Below are 18,585 nucleotides of genomic sequence, written 5' to 3' on the forward strand. Positions count from 1 at the left end.
GATTAATGAGCTACAACGATAATCTTTAAAAATTGGTCGGAACATGAATGCCACCAAAACAAAAATCATGACCAACATACCGCCGGAAGCCGGAGACTGTCCATTTCCTTTCGAGGACGTCAGCAGTTACGTGTATCTCGGGCACAGAATTACGCTTGGTTCTGAGGACCAAGTGGCTGAGATCAAACGTCGGATCGCGCGGGCGTGGGCGGCCTTCAGTGCAAATAAGGCAGTCCTTCAGTCAAGGAAGATTCACCAGCACCTTAAAACCAAAATCTTCAACTAGTACATCTTGCCCGTCTTCACTTATGGAATTTTATATAATTTATTCAAATTTAGTTAGTGTTTTATTATAGGTGAAAGTGGTTAGATCTAGAACTATAAAATAAATACTAGTCAAATGAGCCCTAAAATACGCATATGTTGGTGCAAAAGCAAATAACGTGACAACACTACAATTATTCAAAATGTCAATTTAAGCCAAGTTCAGCCATGGACGTTTAACTACTAGCATAATTATACTACCAGGTACTACCCTAGTTGAGCCAAGTTGATCCAAGATGGATCAAAGTTTTAAGATAAATGCGAAAAAGAAATACATTTATTCAATTTAATAATTCATTTTAGTTTCAAGTAATGACATCGCTTTTTTTATCTTATCTGAAACGAAAAAAGGTTCTTTGTTGTCGTGTGAACCGGCTTTAAGTTGTATTTTTTATTTTGAGTGTGGCAACCAAATCTATAACTTCCGGAAAATTGGCTACTTGTCCTTTCATTCGTTCGATTAATTCATTCAGTTCAGTTCATTCACATTCACTTTGTCCGTCGCTCACATTGCCGTTGTGAGGTGCAAGTCGCCATCTTTCTTTTCTTACGAATTTTGTCGGCAATAAGGTACGTTATCAATTCGAATAATTCGTTACAAAACAGTTTTACATCATATGTCATTGGATTCTTCGTTATCTTAGTTGTCCATAAAGCCGTGTAAGTAATTTAACGTGATATACCGTCTAATATCAGCGTGGGACACCTTCAGCCATGTGGTCGGTCAGCGAACCGAAATTGCTTTATATGTACTGCGCATTATGTTATCTTCACACGAAAATGCTATAGTATCAGCATATTTCTGTTCCTGTTACACATAGTTCGTGATTATAATATTCAAATTGTGACATTGACATGTGTGGTCCATCAGCATACACTTTTAAGCCGGCACTCGGTTGTGTGGTTGATTTCAACGTGGCGGCAAATTGAACATTGTGTTGTTTTAGGTGAAATAATGGGAACCGTGGAACGTGCCGGTGATGCGACCTCCGAAGTGGAATCTGGAGAAGAGGAAGAAATTGTCGGGGGCGGAGAATTGGCCCAGCACCTAATGAAGAGGTGAGTTTTGGATTATAGGTTATCTTCTCCGCTTGTCTTTGTAATGTTCTCTTTTACTGTTTTCCTTTAAAACAAGCCACTCTATTCGGTGTGTGGAGATCATGACGGAACTTTATTAGCAGGTTTTAATACATTTAAGGTGATATTGTAATATTGCACATGTGCTTTGAGCGCTTTGGAACTCCCTTTATTGGGCTATTATAATTACCACCTTTTTTTTCTTTTTTTTTAAAATGAAAATTTGTGCTCTCGTAGATGAGAAAAGGTCTTTAGTATGCAGCTTTTGTGAAAAAATTGGTATGGTCTCGTTTAAAGATTACTTGAATTTTTTACTTCACTGTCAAACATGGAAACATCTGCACTGACCTTATCAGGCATTACTCTTGTTGTTGGAGCTGTTTCAAATTTTTCACAAAAATTTAGTTGGATAAATTATTCTTCGATCCAACCTTTAAATTATTGCATACAGCTTTTCAACTATTAAATATGATCTTTTTTATGAAATGACGTCTCGTTTTTATGTGCCATTGCAAATGGGCTACGAAGTCACCTGATCTTAAGTAAAGCACCACCAAACTTGCACATAGAAACACCAGTGCTCCAGATGCGTTACCAGCGTAGTGCTAACTTAAAATACTTTGTGTGACATTAGTCACTACCAGACTTTTACCCCCTGTTTCTCTGATTAAATTTATCTGACTGATAAATGTGATGCTGCCTCTGTTTGTTTTGTTCGAATAGATGAGGATCTCATCATGTTTATCTGTCAAATAAAATTAAAAAATGGGCGGTGAACAGCCCCTTAGTCTCCGCCCTGGACGAAATAGCAGCACAAACACTACTGTTTGCACTAGGATAAGTGAGATAGCGATGGTCTGGATGATCCTTGCTCAAGGTTCTAAAGTTGTGAATCTAAACTTATATCAAATTGTATTGTAACATAACATGTTGAGCTAAACTCGATTTAAGATGTGAGTTATGCATTTACAATATGTTTCAATTAAGTGTAATCTGAAGTGTTTAATAGAGATGAAACGGATAGTGGCTTGGCTGGATACCGGATATTCGGCGGGACCGTTGACCCGATAGCTGAATATCCCGCCACCCGATATTCGGCCTAGTTTTATGTACAATGGGGGCTATCGCGTGTGAATTCGCCACTAGAGGCGCTAGTGTAGCGTGAGGTCTCCGAAATGTCAAATCTCATAGTTTTTGGGTGAGCTATGCGGGTTTATTTATAATTAGAATAAATTTGTGAATATTTTGCAATATCTGAAATTAATTATAGCAACTATGCGTTCCGGGGCAATGAATGTCTGTGTTTTGAGACAGTTTTGTCTTTCGGAAACCTTTGTCCTCCCTTTTTTCCGAACAAAACGGGGACTATGCAACACTGTGGCATGCTCGATATTTTTATGGTACTGTTTTAAGGTGTATTAAATATGATTTTAATCTAAACTTTGGTTTCACGCCCGTAATAACAGACTGAAAGCCATACTTAAAAACCTCATGCTACAGTGCGCCATCTAGTGAGACAAAAAACGATAGCCCTCATTAAATTAAGCTAATTCAAACATATTATACTTGTAGAGTATAATTGATGAACTTAGGGGCTGTTTCACCACCCATTGATTAATTTTAACTGATGGATTTACGGTTTCTGAAAATATGAGTTGGCAACACTGGTTGTAGGTGAATTACTAAATTTAACCATGTGAATATCCAAGTATTTCAGTGACTTCACAATATTATAATTATTATTCATGGTTCCAGTGTCTTGGATGGAATTTAATTGGATGTGTCACATGGCCCGAATGCTCATCCAATGAGTCATGTCCTAATTTAAACAGGGATGAATCAAGTAGCTGTAACAATAGAGGTTTTATGACTAAATGGACGGCTAGCTACAGCATAACAGTTATTGGGCAGTTCTATTACCTACAGATTTAGCATTTTTCTTTTAAAACTGCAATAGGTATGAAAAAACTTTTTCACTTCTCATGCTCGTAAAGTTCGTATTTATGCTAGATCTAGGCAACAAAAAATTAAAATTACTTTTTATGCTCTAGTGCATAAAATAATATATTCGTCTAAGACCAAGGCAATCAGGTGCAAAGAGCCACAAACAAAGAAATCTGTACATTTTTTTTTGTAAATTTTAATTTATATTAAACTAAAAATCAACTAAATCAATGTAAATAGATCAATAAAATTAAAAAAATATAATTATAACTAATACATGAACAATAAAAGGTACATAACAAGTGAACACTTGTTTCCACTGTTGCTATTTTATTTCCTCAACATCGAAGTGAGAAGTAGAGTGTACAACTCGAGCATTAAACCCATTTTCTCCTCGGATGTGTCTATCCACCCTCGCCGTACCGGCTCTGGTGGCTATATGAACGCCTCAGGTAAAATGACTTGTTTTATGCTCTTGTTGCACAATCATACTTTTTTTTACCTATTCAATCAACTAATTACCTTTACTATGTTCAAAGTACATAGTTAGTAGTACAATATCCAACCCTGTTGAGGAAGGCCGGTTAAAACTACGCCACGCCGTGTGGCATACAGTTGCACGCACACAAGTGCTACCAAACCAAGTTTCTCTAAACAACATTGGGTATTTCAGAAACACCATACCTACCTCTAGTCTAGCAGAGTAATTTTTCATCAGGAAAAACCTGTGACTTTTACAAAAAACTTCTTTCGCAAAAATATTATTCTCGAATGTTTCATTTGTCTGTTTTATTTCCCAGCTCTCCAATTTATTCCGTAACCAAAAATATTTTTTGTTGGTGTATTTCTTATGGTTTTATAAAACAGTAGGTTAGGGTTAAGCAGCGTTTCCTTCCACCAATAATGTGCGAGGATGTGTTGCGAGGGATGTTTTTCATTGACTAATGGAAACTCTTCATTTACACATCCTCGCGCAGCACATCTCTGGTGGAAACAGCTGAGCGAAGTGAGGCGAAGTAACGCAACACATTCTCGCACATCTCTGATGGAAACGCCGCTTTAGGCTTGTTTAAAAAAAAACGAATAAATGAGTATTTTTCAAAAAGTTGTCCTGTCATGAAATCATAATCGAGGAGAAATCAGTTTTGTCAAGAAATTATTAACACTAAGGACGAGGTCTTAAAACATAAATTGCATAAAACATCCAAAATTTCTTGATGTCAGGAAAACGTCACGAAATCTTGTGAGGAAAATATCGTAATTTTGTAACTATATCGAATCTTTCTATTGGACCCAACAACAAAGATTATCTGACTTTCTATCACCTTTACTACAAGGTTTTGTATATATTTAAACACAATATTACTTATTTTTGTGTTGAAATAGAGTCTGGAAATATTTTTTTATTAAGAGCCATGGTGGCCTGGCGGTTTGACCTATCGCCTCTCAAGCAGAGGGTCGTGGGTTCAAACCCCAGCTTGCACCTCTTGAGTTTTTCGAAATTCATGTGCGAAATTACATTTGAAATTTACCACAAGCTTTACGGTGATGGAAATCAATCGTGAGGAAACCTGCACAAACCTGCGAAGCATTTCAATGGTGTGTGTGAAGTTCCCAATCCGCACTGACCCCCGTGGGAACTACGGCACAAGCCATCTCATTCTGAGAGGAGGCCTGTGCCCAGCAGTGGGACATGTATAGGCTGGGATGAGTTTTAATAAGTGGACAACTGAAAATGGACAACTTTTTGAGAAACAGTCAAATATGATATCAAAAAAAATCGTGAGTTGGGAAAATCCGCCTGGCAAGAGCGCTCTCTTGTAACAAGGGTGTTTTAAATCCATTCGGTAAATATTTCACCGAAAAGACCGAGATCAAAAAAAAAAAAACTATTCGGGTGAGTAACTAGTTGTTAGTTGAGCGGTATAATGATGATTTTCCACCGGCGAGGTGAGACGGGACCAGGCGAGACGAGAATTGAAATTTGTATGCAAATCTCGCGCGCGCGCCGCGAGCCGCCGCGAGCGCTGCCATACAAATTTCAATTCTCTTCTCGCCTCGTCTCGTCTCGCCTCGCCGGTGGAAAATCACCATAAGAAGAGCCGTAGATTAAACCAGCCTGGCTTTGTTCACGGCTCTCAGTCTTTATTTTTCTTCAGACTTGCTTCTTATGCAGGTACTTACCTACCTATTGGTTTTTTATAAGTTCGATTAATGTTAAATTTTATATCTACTTTAATGTATTTGCCGCAGACAGTAACAGTTACTCGGTAGTCTATAATTATCTTTTTCTTGTACGTAGGTATAAGCTTTTATATGGAAGTTCGTTGAACTAATGATTCATTTCACGCTCTAGTTAATACTCGATCTAGCATAGAAATTAAACCACACTTCACATATCTTTACCTACTATCTTTGGCTTCCAAGTGATCTCAACTAAATATATATATAGAAAATAAAAATGTACGTGTATTATATTTATTTATTAAGGACGCGCAGCTGCCTTAGTTTAAAGTTAATCGAACCTTTCTAGGTATAAGCTTTATATTATAAAGCATTAAACTTCAGGTTAAATATACTTACAATGACTACGCATCTCGTACAAGTAGGTACAACCTTACCATAGTCTAGTAGCTAGCCTTACTTGGAAGTCTTTTTATAAACCTATTGTTCTTATTTGCCTTGAACCTAATGCGGTTTATCTATTAATCAGCTTAGTTTAGTTATTCTTAACAAAACAACCTGAATAAAAGACGATTAAGTTAATTTCCAGTACTAAAATGTAATTTGACGTTTAAACCAGTCCTAATTTATTTCGGACGGACCACATAATAGCAGTCGAAATTATATCTAGGGTAACACAAATACAACAATTCAAAGGATGAAGCCTGGTGGTACGTTCTTTTGTATAATGTAAATATTTCCGTTAAGTTCAGAAAAAGTATTTATTATCATCAGGGCTCGAACTTTGCGTGCGGATGATGTCAAATCACATATAGGATGATTTCAAATAGTCTTAAAATTCAGATTCAAATTCAACTTCAAATTCAAATATTTTTATTTGCAATTGTAAAATTTATTTCTTAAACAATTACCACTTATCAACCTCTTCAGATCTTAGAACAGCAATATTAACAAGACTTGGAGACAACCAAACATGCCTGAAGTATAATAACGCTTAGGTACTTTTATTTAAGTATTATGATTATTAAAACGCTGAAATTTTACGATGCAGAACATTTGACAAGATCAATGTATTTTATGATTATAATACATCTACTTTTATTATAAATAATCTTACCTTACGATAACAAGTTTCGTAAATCTCATTTTATTTTATCACATCGCAAAATGTCATTTTTACATAACGGGGTTTAAATCCACTAAAAGTTAAGAGTTGTGACAGTTTTAACGTAATTCCTTCATGGCTTATCTCCTAAGCATACTATAGAATAACAATAAAAAGTTGATTGGCCCACAAATATGTCTGCCTCGATGGTTCTCTAATCCGGTCGTCAGATAAGATAGAAGATACAATAATCTGCTCTAATTCTGATACAGCACTACTTATACTATACTGTTCATAATTAGGATCTTGTTGGTTGGATCCTCATCACATATTGTTCCAATATATTTGCGCGCAATAAGTTTCGATTGATTTACCTATGTTTAATTTTTACTACCACAGTATGCCCGCGAATGTAATTAACAAAGTCTTGCTGCACCAACAGCGAACATAACTGCTCTCGATTCTCAGAATACTGCGGGAGAAGATGTTAACCGGCTCTGATTGTGTTTACGTCGTAAATGATGATCGGCGATATTTTTAGACATAAAATAGGCCGTATAATGCTCAACTAATCAAATAGCGTTCTTTTGAAATTAATAAAGAACATGACTATTATAGGTAGTGTGCGAAGAAATTCTAGAAAAAGTATTATAGGAACCTATGACGAAATTTTTAAGTGACACCCGAAGCCGGCACATTTCATGCTGGCGCATCTAAAGTACTCTATTGTAAAACTCTTTATTTTACATAAAAGCACATGAAAATAACAGAACATAGAATAGTAAGATGTACAAAGGCGAAGTCATCCCTTAAAGGGATCTCTTCCAGTTAAACTTTGAACGATTGACAGGATATCAGACACAAGAGTAGACACTACGAGTACAATGATAAGATAAAAGAACCGAAATTTTAAATTAACTCAAACAATGCATTATAAATACACATATAAATGTACACACTAATACATAAAACTAAAGTCAATAAACTACATGTAAAATACATATATACATATATACCACACATACACAAAACAGAACACACAACACTGCCTCTTGTACATCAATATTCGAATAAATATGATACAAACATGTGTGCTAAGATTATTTGCAGTACCTAGTTCCTTTGGCAGTACAAAAGGATAAATTACGAGTATGAAATTAAAGGAACTTCTGCAGTAATCCAGCTACTAAGTTGTAAAAGCCATCTGAGACTAGAAAGGCCGTTTGAAACAAAAAGTGAGCTACTCGTCGAATGCAAGCTACTGGCATGCGTATTCTCGACGTTAGTTCTGGTTTCCAAGATTGAGTTTTCCTAAAGATGCTGCTAAACGAGACTTATTTTACTGCAATTTGTGGCCGGCGACTACGGCCGTCCTTCTCTGCCACCGTATGCAAGAGCAAGATGCAAATAATGGCCGGCCACAAATTGCAGTGAAAATGTAGCCCGTTTAGAAGCGCCTTAATAAATGCTATATACCTATCACCCTTAGCTTCATTTCATAAAATTTAATTTAAAAATCAATATGACAATCAGCCTTCTTGAATGAGTTGTCAAATCAATACCGATTTATTTTAAATACACGTTTAACTGTGCCATTTTAGAGCGTCAGTTTACTGTACAGCTTGACGTACTCTAAACATGGATCCCTTGGCCCACGCAGAGAAGACTCTAGAACCCCCGAAAAGCGAGTATGTGATTAGTTTCTGTCTTTCTGTTTCCCCGCTCAGGTGTTACCTGACTGGCGTCCGTTTTTTGTCCCACTTTAAAGGAATTTCATTCATATGCGAAAAGAGAAATACTGAGTGTCCTTAGTCGGTAGGGACGCTTTGTTTAGAGGCATGCGATTTGGCATGGCATACGTAAGTGTCGGGTAATCGGCGCCAGGACCACCAGTAAAATGTCTGGGCAGGTAATTTTACATGAAAACATGTGAATGTGACCTTATAAAAAATAAATTTCACAGATCAATTTTTCCATCAATTGATTCAATCCCAAAGTAACAAACCATCACGACTCGGCGCCGGACTTACCGGCAACTGGCTTGTGCAAAAAGCTACAGAGCAACACCTCAGATCCCCAGATCCTTACCAGGAGTTGATGATCCTGAAATATTTAATCGAATTAAAGAAAATAAATAAATATCATGGAACAATTGGCACCAAAGTCTCAAACTAAGCAAAGCTTATACTATGGGTACTAGGGAACGACCAAGACTACAGAACAAATATTTGTATTATTCTTACAAATATGATCCCCCAATATCGTGCCCAGGACCTCAAGCTTCAGTCAGGTTCTCTAACCACATGTCTAATCCAGAGATATTTAATCGTACGTTATTGTCCCTTTAGCGGCATGACTCGCAACGAGATGCTGGCAGCCATAACCAACCGCATCCACGCGGAGGCGATCGCGTCGCTGCCCCCCAACGTGCGCAGGCGTCTGCGCGCCCTGCGCTCGCTGCAGAAGGAGTTCGTCGAGGTCGAGTCCAAGTTCTACAGCGAGGTGCACGCGCTCGAATGCAAATATGAGAAGCTGTATAAGCCGCTGTTTGAAAAGGTTAGCCTTAAGTTTTTTTTACGGACGCTATGTACACTCAAACCATTTGATTCCTGACCCACCGTAGAACGTTCTCACGTAAGTGTCATAACGGAGCCCTTGTCAAGCAATGCGATGTCACTATGACTTTCTACGAAAAGGTTCCATAGCAGAGTATATTATATATGATCAGTTTCTATACTATTCTATATTCAGTTGATTATATTTTCGTTTTAAGACAGTCTAGCTCGCACTACAACAAGCCAATGTGCTCAGATATCATGTTCATGTGTAGTACCACCTGTCCCACTACCCGTCTTGTTAGATTTAGTGGTTGAAAAATGTCACGTTTATTCACAAAATTTACAGTCTTCTTAAGGCAACGCTGATCTAGCCGCGCGAGTTGTCCGAATTAAGTACTATTTGTTGATTTAATTTGCACTCTTAAACTTAAAGAGTACTACTGCAGAAGAAAGGAAGTGTTCAGGGCCTCCGCTAACCTCGTGTGGGTGCACGGCTTGGCTTGGCGCGGCGTGCTTGTTTCATGTCATCTAATAGAGCAGCGCTGCGAACCTATTGGAAACAGCACGCCGCGTGCGCAACCGTGCCGTGCACCCTCGCTACTTAGCGGAGGCCCTAAGATGTTCAGATTATTTACTAACTAGCCGTTACTCCGTCCGCGCAGTAATCGTTTATCGCTATCCCGCGGGAACCGGGAATTATGCAATTTTTCGGGATAAAGACTATCCTATGTCCGTCTCTGGGACTCAAACTATCTGTATACCTAATTTCACCCTAATCGGTTCAGTGGTTTAGACTGGATGAAGTAACAAACAAACATACAAACAGACTTACAAACTTTCGCATTTATAATATTAGTGGGAAGTTGTAAAAATCATTCCTAATAATCTGCTTTCCACAGCGCGCTCAAATCGTAAATGGCGCCTACGAGCCCACAGACGAGGAGTGCCTGAACCCCTGGCGCGACGAGACCGAAGAAGAGGAGCTCGCGCGAGCTGTCCAGAATGCCGCCATCACGGAAGGCGAAGATAAGGACAAGAAACCAGAGGAAGTGAAGCCACCCGCTGAGTTAGTAACTTTAACCGGTTCTATGTTATTGCCGAAATATTATTCCCAATCCCAAATGTTTCATTTGCTGAACCGTTTCATTTCCCAACTCCTTTTCTCTGAAATCATATATTTTTCGGAACTGCCGTAAAAAAAAAACCTAACTTAACGTACTGTGTTCTTTCTATAAAACCTGAAAATGACAGTTTTTTTTTCCTTTCGGAGAAAATTGAGAGTAGGGAAATAAAACAGTTTTGCAAATGAAATATTTAAGAGTAATATTTCTGTAAAAAGGCAGGATATCAACTTTTACCACATCTCGCACTCCTTGATGGGTATGGACTGAGCGAACCATCTCGTGAGGGGCATCCTTACACGATTTTATTGAGCTCATGGTTGTACTAAAGTAGTTTCGTCAAGCGGCTCGCTTAGTCCACTATACTCTTACGAATAATCAAAGTGAGACCATTAACGCATGCTCAATTAGTTTTTATTTAAAGTTGATAGAATTTCCGTCTCGGTGTGCGACATGGGGTATAGATAGTTACTATTTTCTAACCAGTGGATCCACTGCTCTGGACAAACAAATGTACATGATGACTATATTTATCACCAAGACCTGAATGCCATGACGATTGAACATGCATCACCAACTGAGGCTCTAATAAATATCTAATTGTTTAAATATTTTTTGGAACAATTTTATCAACCGCTTTCTGATTACAGGCCCCCAATGGACCCCAATGTCAAAGGAGTGCCCGACTTCTGGTTCACCATATTCAGAAACGTATCTATGCTGTGCGAAATGATGCAGGACCATGACGAGCCTATCCTTAAAACTTTGCTGGACATCAAAGGTAAGATACTTACAATCATACTTTTTCTTATTTGTGAAATTGTTAGTGAAACTCGCAAGTTTCTGGTGCCTTTTCTATATGTTGAGCCAACCTCAGGAACGTGATTTTAGTTAAAATGAGTACAACCGCGTCCTGTAATTGCCGGGCATCAGAATACGTACGTAACTGCGACAGTTCACCAGATTTCAAACTTTACTTCCTTTTTTGCTGCGCATAGGTCTGAGAATGAAGGCTTCTTGGGCCATAGCTCCCACGCGGGCCCAGTGCGGATTAGGAACTACTTTTTTTTCCTTTTATCAAATAATTTTTTTTTTGCTTTCAGTGCTAATGCATGAAGACCCTATTGGTTTCACACTAGAGTTCCATTTCGCGCCTAACGACTACTTCACAAACACCATACTCACCAAAGAGTACTCCATGAAATGCAAGCCTGACGAAGAGAACCCGTTAGAATTTGAGGGCCCTGAAATTTATTCCTGCAAGGTTTGTTCATTATTATTTTTAATGTAGGTAAAAAGTCAATATTCGAGCCATGTCTGTAGAATTTGTGTTTAATATCTTGTGGTTATAAATAATACTACATTCTTTTTGTTTTTGAGAACCTAAAAATATCATTCCACATGTAAATTGCTTTTTGTATAAAAACTGTATCGTCAGTTTTTTTTTTTTTCAAGTATTTTTCTAGCCTTCTTGTTATTGGGTTTTCAACTCGTCACAAATGTTATTACTTACTAAAAATCTACAAAAAAATGCTTTTTTTTTTCAATGCTTTAGCTGAACTAGCCAAATCAAGATTTATTTTCTAGTTCGGAATGAAGCAAAAGACTAGTTTTTTGTGTACCATCTGGCCCCTTAAACCTGAAATGATGACAAACAATACACCAATTACTGAAAACATTGATGTTCAATCAACATGCACTACCAACTGAGGCAAATTTCTCAACCCAACCCAACTTCACTGAACTCTCCTTTCTCTAACAAGTGTCGAATTCTATGCAGGGTTGTGAAATCAACTGGAAAAAGGGCAAGAACGTGACGGTGAAAACCATAAAGAAGAAGCAGAAGCATAAGTCGCGTGGGTCCGTCCGTACAGTGACCAAGTCTGTGCAGGCAGACTCCTTCTTCAATTTCTTCTCTCCGCCTGCCATGCCCGAGGATCCCAACTCCACTCTGGCCTCTGACATCCAGGTATGTTAACCCTTGAACAAACAATAATCATTAATAGGGATGTTGACGCGATTAAAAAATATTTCGAAGGCACGACTCCAGTAAAAAATGCTTTATTTTAGCCCTGAAAACCAGATTAATCTTCGATTTACTGTAAAATTCGATTTTTTGTTGCTTTAAAACAAATAAATAGTAAGTTTAATAAATAAATAGCACACCTAACAAAGGGGGTCTCCAATTTTTCGTTATAGCTTGCAATATTTAAAACCTCGCCAATTCTTTTTGTTTTGGAGTAATTGAAAGGTCCAATATGACTCAATTAAGGAATTTAATGTTTAATTAACTCTATATTCTCTAGGCGTTGTTGACGGCTGATTTCGAGATCGGCCACTACATCCGCGAGCGCGTCGTATCGCGCGCCGTGCTGCTCTACACCGGTGAAGGCTTGGACGATGACGACGATGATGACTACGAGGAAGAGGTACGTGGACACACGCTCAAACACACAGATAATGCTTTGAAGCAGGGCTTCAAACGTTACCAAATTCACATTATAAGTAACGTTACGTAACGGTAAAATCGAAAAATTACCTTCTACCGGTATTAATATAAAACGTTACTTGATAACGGTAATTTTTCTTTACATAGTAGCTAATAGTAGGGCTTGTTAACGTTACCCGATTCACATTATTATAACGTTAAAAAGTAACATTACTTCAAAGTTTTTAGTTTTTCCGTGACCAGATACTTGAAATGGGCTCAAATCGTCGGGATCAAAATTATAATCGTGAATGCATAATATAATCCGTTAATTTTTTGATACGAATTACATACAAGCACATACATATCGTTGTTGAGTAGATTTAATAGCATAAACAAATGTTCTGATTTATCAGAATGATGACCAGGGACGCCGCTATAATGTAAAAGTCAGAAGTAATCTTTAAACGATACTTTTAAATTAACGTTAACATTATGTGAACAGCTTATAACGTTAAATTTTTTATACCGGTATAAATTTTTAAAGTAACGGTACATCGTTTAACGTTAACGTTACCGTTCTGTTTGACAGAGGTAACGATACCAACTTTTTACCGGTATTTGAAGCCCTGCTTTGAAGCGCATCGATACGATATAAGCCAGTTGCTACTTCTGAGAGGTCATCTTGGTTGATTTGGAGTCCAAATTTTGGACGGTTCGGGCGTCTAATTAAGTAGACAACACAGAAATTGTCTACAGTTCCAGTAACGTGAATACATTCATACTCTTGTAAAACATAACCCATTTTTGGGCATTCGGGTACAAAGAAAGCTGAAAGTAATCTTCCTGCAAATAGGTATAAATAAACCCGTTCAAATTTAAAGATGATGCAAAGGTATTTCGGTAGCGTTCTTTACGCGATAGCAACTATCAATATCAATCATAATGCACGTCATGCTCCCTGGCAACCCCACTGTCTCATCTCAAAGCTAACATAAAGCTTTATGTCTTAAAAAATCACAAAAGAGACAGTGGGGTTGCCATGGAGCATGGCGTCATAATGTGTTAAAGCTCTAATCATGCTCCAATCCAACCCAAAAAAGATGACTTCTTTCGGAACGTAACTACTGTGAGACGCTTATATTGAGAAGAAACTGCAATCATGCTTGCCACCCTGGCATACAAATCTTCCACGCCATCACTATATCTAGTAACGACGGATTACAAAGCCATGCACTCATCTTTCTAATACATGTTTAATTGTTAAGATTTTGTAATTTTAAATCACACTTTGGATTAATTTAGTGTCATCATAGTTTTATTACATCTTATGTATGTTTAAGACTTAGTCGTTAAAAGGGTAATAAAAGGTTCAGTTAATCAACAAATTTGCATTTTGGGTAGTTTATATAGTGAATTCTACAGCCATCTAGTACCCCCCCCATTTTTTACACTAGTTTGCATGGTAGAAGTTCCTATCGCTTGCCTAGTTAGCTGAAAGTTTTTTTTTTTTGCTCCCGTACCTACCTCCCTTATTCAGACGAAGGTGCCATGCCAAAAGCCCTGTTTTGTTTGTTTTTGCATCTTGCGCGGTCCGCGGTATCTACGTCTGGACGCGGGACGGTGGCTGGGACCAAACGTCGTGTTTGCTTTCAGGAGGATTCATATTCGGAGGAAGATTCCGGAACCGAGGAGGTTTCCGATGCAGACGACTGATGCTACGATCCCCTACTTTAGCGTTGTCACGTAGCGTCGTGCCGGATTGTGCTAAAACGCCCAATCCCCGCGCACTATAATGTCTAATACACAGCCTGTGCTGCTATCGCCTTCCATATATCTATCACAATCCTAGAGATTTATGTAGTTTCTAAATCGCAGAGCGACAAGTGATAGCCATTACTCTACATATACGCCGGGTAGAATCTTTTAAATTGATAGTATTCGTTCGCTAGTTTTTATTAAGATTTTCTCGCGCCGTTCGTCCAAGGTTTACCGGCGTCAGATAAGCAGCAGTGTAGCTAGCGGACGCGCGGGAACTAGGTGCCTTCATAGTTCATATCTGTACAATGCACGAACTTGTTAAATGTTACGATAACTTTATTGCATTTCTAGTTTAGTTCTACAATATTTTGTTTTTATTTATTATTATAATATGATGGTATAGTGTGTATTTTTCTTTACGGATTTTACATGTTCGATTGTGTTATTTAAAATTGTAATGTGATATTATCATTATCATCCTCTAAGGCTATTAATGTTTTCCTACTAGACTGAAATTGTAAGTGCCTAATCGTAATCGTGTCATTCCATCGTGGAGCTACCAAACGCGGCCGCGACGATCGAATCTCTTTAGTGCCAAAATGCATTTGATACTCTGAACATCGCAACACTGTGATCTTTCTCTCAGAGATATATTTTAATAGTGTACTCGACAATAGCTAGGTCGGTGAAGATACGTGTATATTTTTGTTTATTTATGTAACTTTTTATTGAAGTTAGCATAATCGTCGAATGTATAGCAGCTCGTCAAGTAGTTTTACATAATGGTTATGGCTTTTATGTTTTTGGCATGATGTCGCTAAGATGACATTAAAATTGTATGCTTTTTAAATACGTGTTTTATTTTTGCTTGATTCTGTTGGTTTGTGCATGCGTTATCTCCTGTTCGTTCGTGTATGGAATGCAGATGGTTGCAGAATTCACTCATAATTAACGAAAGAAATTAAACAAGGTAAAATGTTTACTATGTTAAGATTAATTCTGAATGATATGATGAAGCAAGTTCTAGCTCACACAATAAATATAGCTTGAGCTTTGACAGCTGTTATATCCATACAATTTCTAACTAAAAATCTAGAAAGTGGCAGCTGTCACAGGGCGCGAGCTATAGTATTGTTTGAACTAAGCATAATCATTAGAGCCTGCGCTAGCTGGCGCGGGCGCACGCTTGCGGGCGCGGATCCAGGTAAAATCGCACTGCTCATACTATTTTTCAACAGGCGTCCGCTCCGTGCAAACTGCGTCAGCTAGCGTAGGTCTAGTGTCCCCAAAGAGGGTAGATCATACGCTTGACGTAACTTTTACTTCATCTAATAACGCCGATATGCTAATGTATGGAATATGGAATGTAGGGGGGATTTAATGTCATTTGGTGCAAATGGAAAATAGACAACTCGAAATTATACGTCAAAGCAGAAGAATGAAAATTTTAAATACATCAACAATGAAAATTGTCCATCCTGAATATCGTGGAAAATGGAACCTTGTCCTATGGTAAAATTGTCAAATTTGATGTATGCCGAAAAAAAGCCCTTATATTTACGTACGCTCAGAAATACGACGAATTGTAAATATGTTCTATCCGAAATCAATTGTTTTGGGCCTACATATTAAGTTAAGACTTGGTTTAGACAACATTCACTTCTTGCTTATTTAATTTTGCTCCTGATTTATAATGGTAAATATTCCATTTGGGTTTTAATTAATTTACAACTAAAATAAATTTGGTTGTAAATATTTTTCAGCACAATTCCATTTTGATAAATTCACTTTGGTCCTAATTCAAAATGGTCAATTCAAGTGGACGATTTTCCATTTGCACCGAAGGACGGTAAATCGTAGAGGGAACAACAACTCAGTGGACGCAGTGTCCGTCAAAAGGTTGCGGCGTTTACAGCAGCAACGGAGTAATACGAAGTTTTATAACGATAAATAAAGTAAAATCACTCTGCTTTTAAATGTTTTAATCGTTCTTTTAGGATATATTTACTAATTTATTTCAGACGCCACTGGAGGGATTCTGAACTTATTTACCTCTTAGTCGGACACTGCAACTTTACCCCCATAAGAGATTGTTCTCTTCTCTGCACTCCATAATGTGGGAGTACTACTAACCTGTAGCTCGATAAATTGTACAGTCGCGATCAGATAGTGGTCAATAAATATCGGCACATGTACTCTAATATTAAGGTATTCATGTTTCGATATTTTTGATCACCTTGGTCGCTCCAAAATATCTGATGGCGACTGTACTGACTGGCAAGGCTCGGATACCGGTTAAATTTCCAAACCTATCATGTACTTGGCGCAAAACCTTTTCATTTTAATTTCATTCGCGAAACCGTTATTTTTACACCGGTTTTTAAGGGAACATAAAGTTATTGTCAGATTAACCGTTTTAGAACAATAAAAACCGGTTTATTCCGGCGCAGGATAAACGTCGCCGGCCGGCCAGCTGTCACTCGTCGAATAAACCGGTTTATTTAGGTTATAGTTAAGTTCTTAAAAACGTTCGCGTTCTTATGAAATTTCGTAGTTATACCGAAATTTACCGGTATTTTGTAAACCGGTTCCGAGCCTTCCTGACTGGACTTTGCGAATGCTCACATTTAATTTTGTCAGAGCCCATCATTTTAACCAGTACTATAAACTGCAATTTGCATTTGTAAGTAAATGTGGTCTGATGTTAAATAACTACGGATTCAATTTAACCCATGTTCATTAATTTGTTAGGCATATCGGATTGACGATATATGTACAGTCACCAGCATCAATATCTGCCACAGCGGAGCGTGCCAAAATATCTGACACGTCCTTCCGGCACTAGAAATAAGAGTCTTATCAGATATTTATGCACGCTTGTTGTGTCAGATATTGGTGCTGGTGACTACTTCGTAAGGCTACGTACGCAATATGCGGCTAACCGTGCGGTTTGAGCGCGCGCAGTCTCTTTCTCAAGCGATACTTTGAAGAGGAATAGCACGCTAAAACCGCGCGGTTTATCGCATAGTGCGTTCTTAGTCTAACGTGGATCCAGAGGGGCTACCACGAAATTCTAAAATCAAAGTTCGTATTGTACCGTCCCTCTCACTCTCGTATTATATTATATAAGCGTCAGAGGGACGGCAAGATGCGTGAATTTTGCACTTTGTAGTATAGGGCCAGACCTGGCCTTTCACATGTATTTCTCGTATTCACTAACCTAATCGTCTAAGTTGGATGGTGGCTTACATTTTTAAAACTAACACAGGAGGAGGAGGAATGCTCGACTGAGGAAAGCGAGGACGAGGAACCTGCGCCGCGAAGGCCGCGGGGCAAGAAACCCAACAACAAGACTTACCAAGAAAACCCGGCTGAATGCAAGCAGCAGTAGCACTAAACTGCCCCACACTGGAAAAATAATATAGCTGTACTATTACTATTATATCCCAGTTTCGAACTTAGATTATCCGTATGCAGGGATATAATGGTGTATGAAATTGGTGCTGTCAATTCTTCTGTTCTACATTCGTTACGTATATAGTTCTGCAAGTAACGTTTGTTTATGTCAAAGACCGTATTTTTACACGTCACCCCGGGCCCTAAGTAGCTGTACAGTTGTACATCAGGGGTGGTAACACTAAATGCCACATTCTATTCACGAGAAGACTTTAAATCTTGTAACTCGCGGCGATGAAAAAAAAACGAAATCTCAGATTATTTTATAGCTCTTTTATTTCGGTTCGCACCTTCCGAGACATATTTGTTTAACCGTCTTATAATATAAGTAATATAATATGCATTATAACTTGTTTTATTGTCACTGATTTATCATTGACTCATGACAGCTTTTAGTTTACATTTGAATTAAATCAATGCAATAAACATAGTGGTGATATATATTCATATAATATAGAATTTCAAAGTGGTAGGTCAGCTGTAGGATTTTCACTTAAAATGTCTTTTGACATATTAAACTATCGGCAAAGAAGTATTGACAGTCAGAACCTCGCAATAGTTGATTTTTTTCAAACATTCCTTGATAATTTTGAGTTATTTAAATGTTAATTGCTGTCTTACTTTTTT

General features: G+C 37.9%; 1 protein-coding gene across 3 annotated transcripts; it reads left to right on the forward strand.

The window, feature by feature from the left end:
* Nucleotides 1-805: 805 nt before the first annotated feature.
* LOC141435787 (nucleosome assembly protein 1-like 1) lies at nucleotides 806-18,301 on the forward strand. Of its 3 annotated transcripts, none has more exons than XM_074098606.1 (9): nucleotides 806-894; nucleotides 1,272-1,383; nucleotides 8,983-9,190; nucleotides 10,092-10,258; nucleotides 10,964-11,094; nucleotides 11,417-11,577; nucleotides 12,094-12,282; nucleotides 12,620-12,742; nucleotides 17,771-18,301. In XM_074098606.1, exons 2-9 carry the CDS (start codon nucleotides 1,280-1,282, stop codon nucleotides 17,891-17,893), a joined length of 1,206 nt encoding a protein of 401 aa, XP_073954707.1. In that variant the 5' UTR covers nucleotides 806-894; nucleotides 1,272-1,279; the 3' UTR covers nucleotides 17,894-18,301. The 3 variants fall into 3 exon arrangements, with proteins under 3 accessions (XP_073954707.1, XP_073954709.1, XP_073954708.1); XM_074098608.1 differs by lacking the exon at nucleotides 17,771-18,301 and adding an exon at nucleotides 14,398-14,997; XM_074098607.1 differs by lacking the exon at nucleotides 806-894 and adding an exon at nucleotides 906-984.
* The last annotated feature ends 284 nt before the right edge of the window (nucleotides 18,302-18,585 follow it).

The sequence above is a fragment of the Choristoneura fumiferana genome, chromosome 15, assembly GCF_025370935.1.
Source record: "Choristoneura fumiferana chromosome 15, NRCan_CFum_1, whole genome shotgun sequence".
NCBI lineage: Eukaryota > Metazoa > Arthropoda > Insecta > Lepidoptera > Tortricidae > Choristoneura > Choristoneura fumiferana.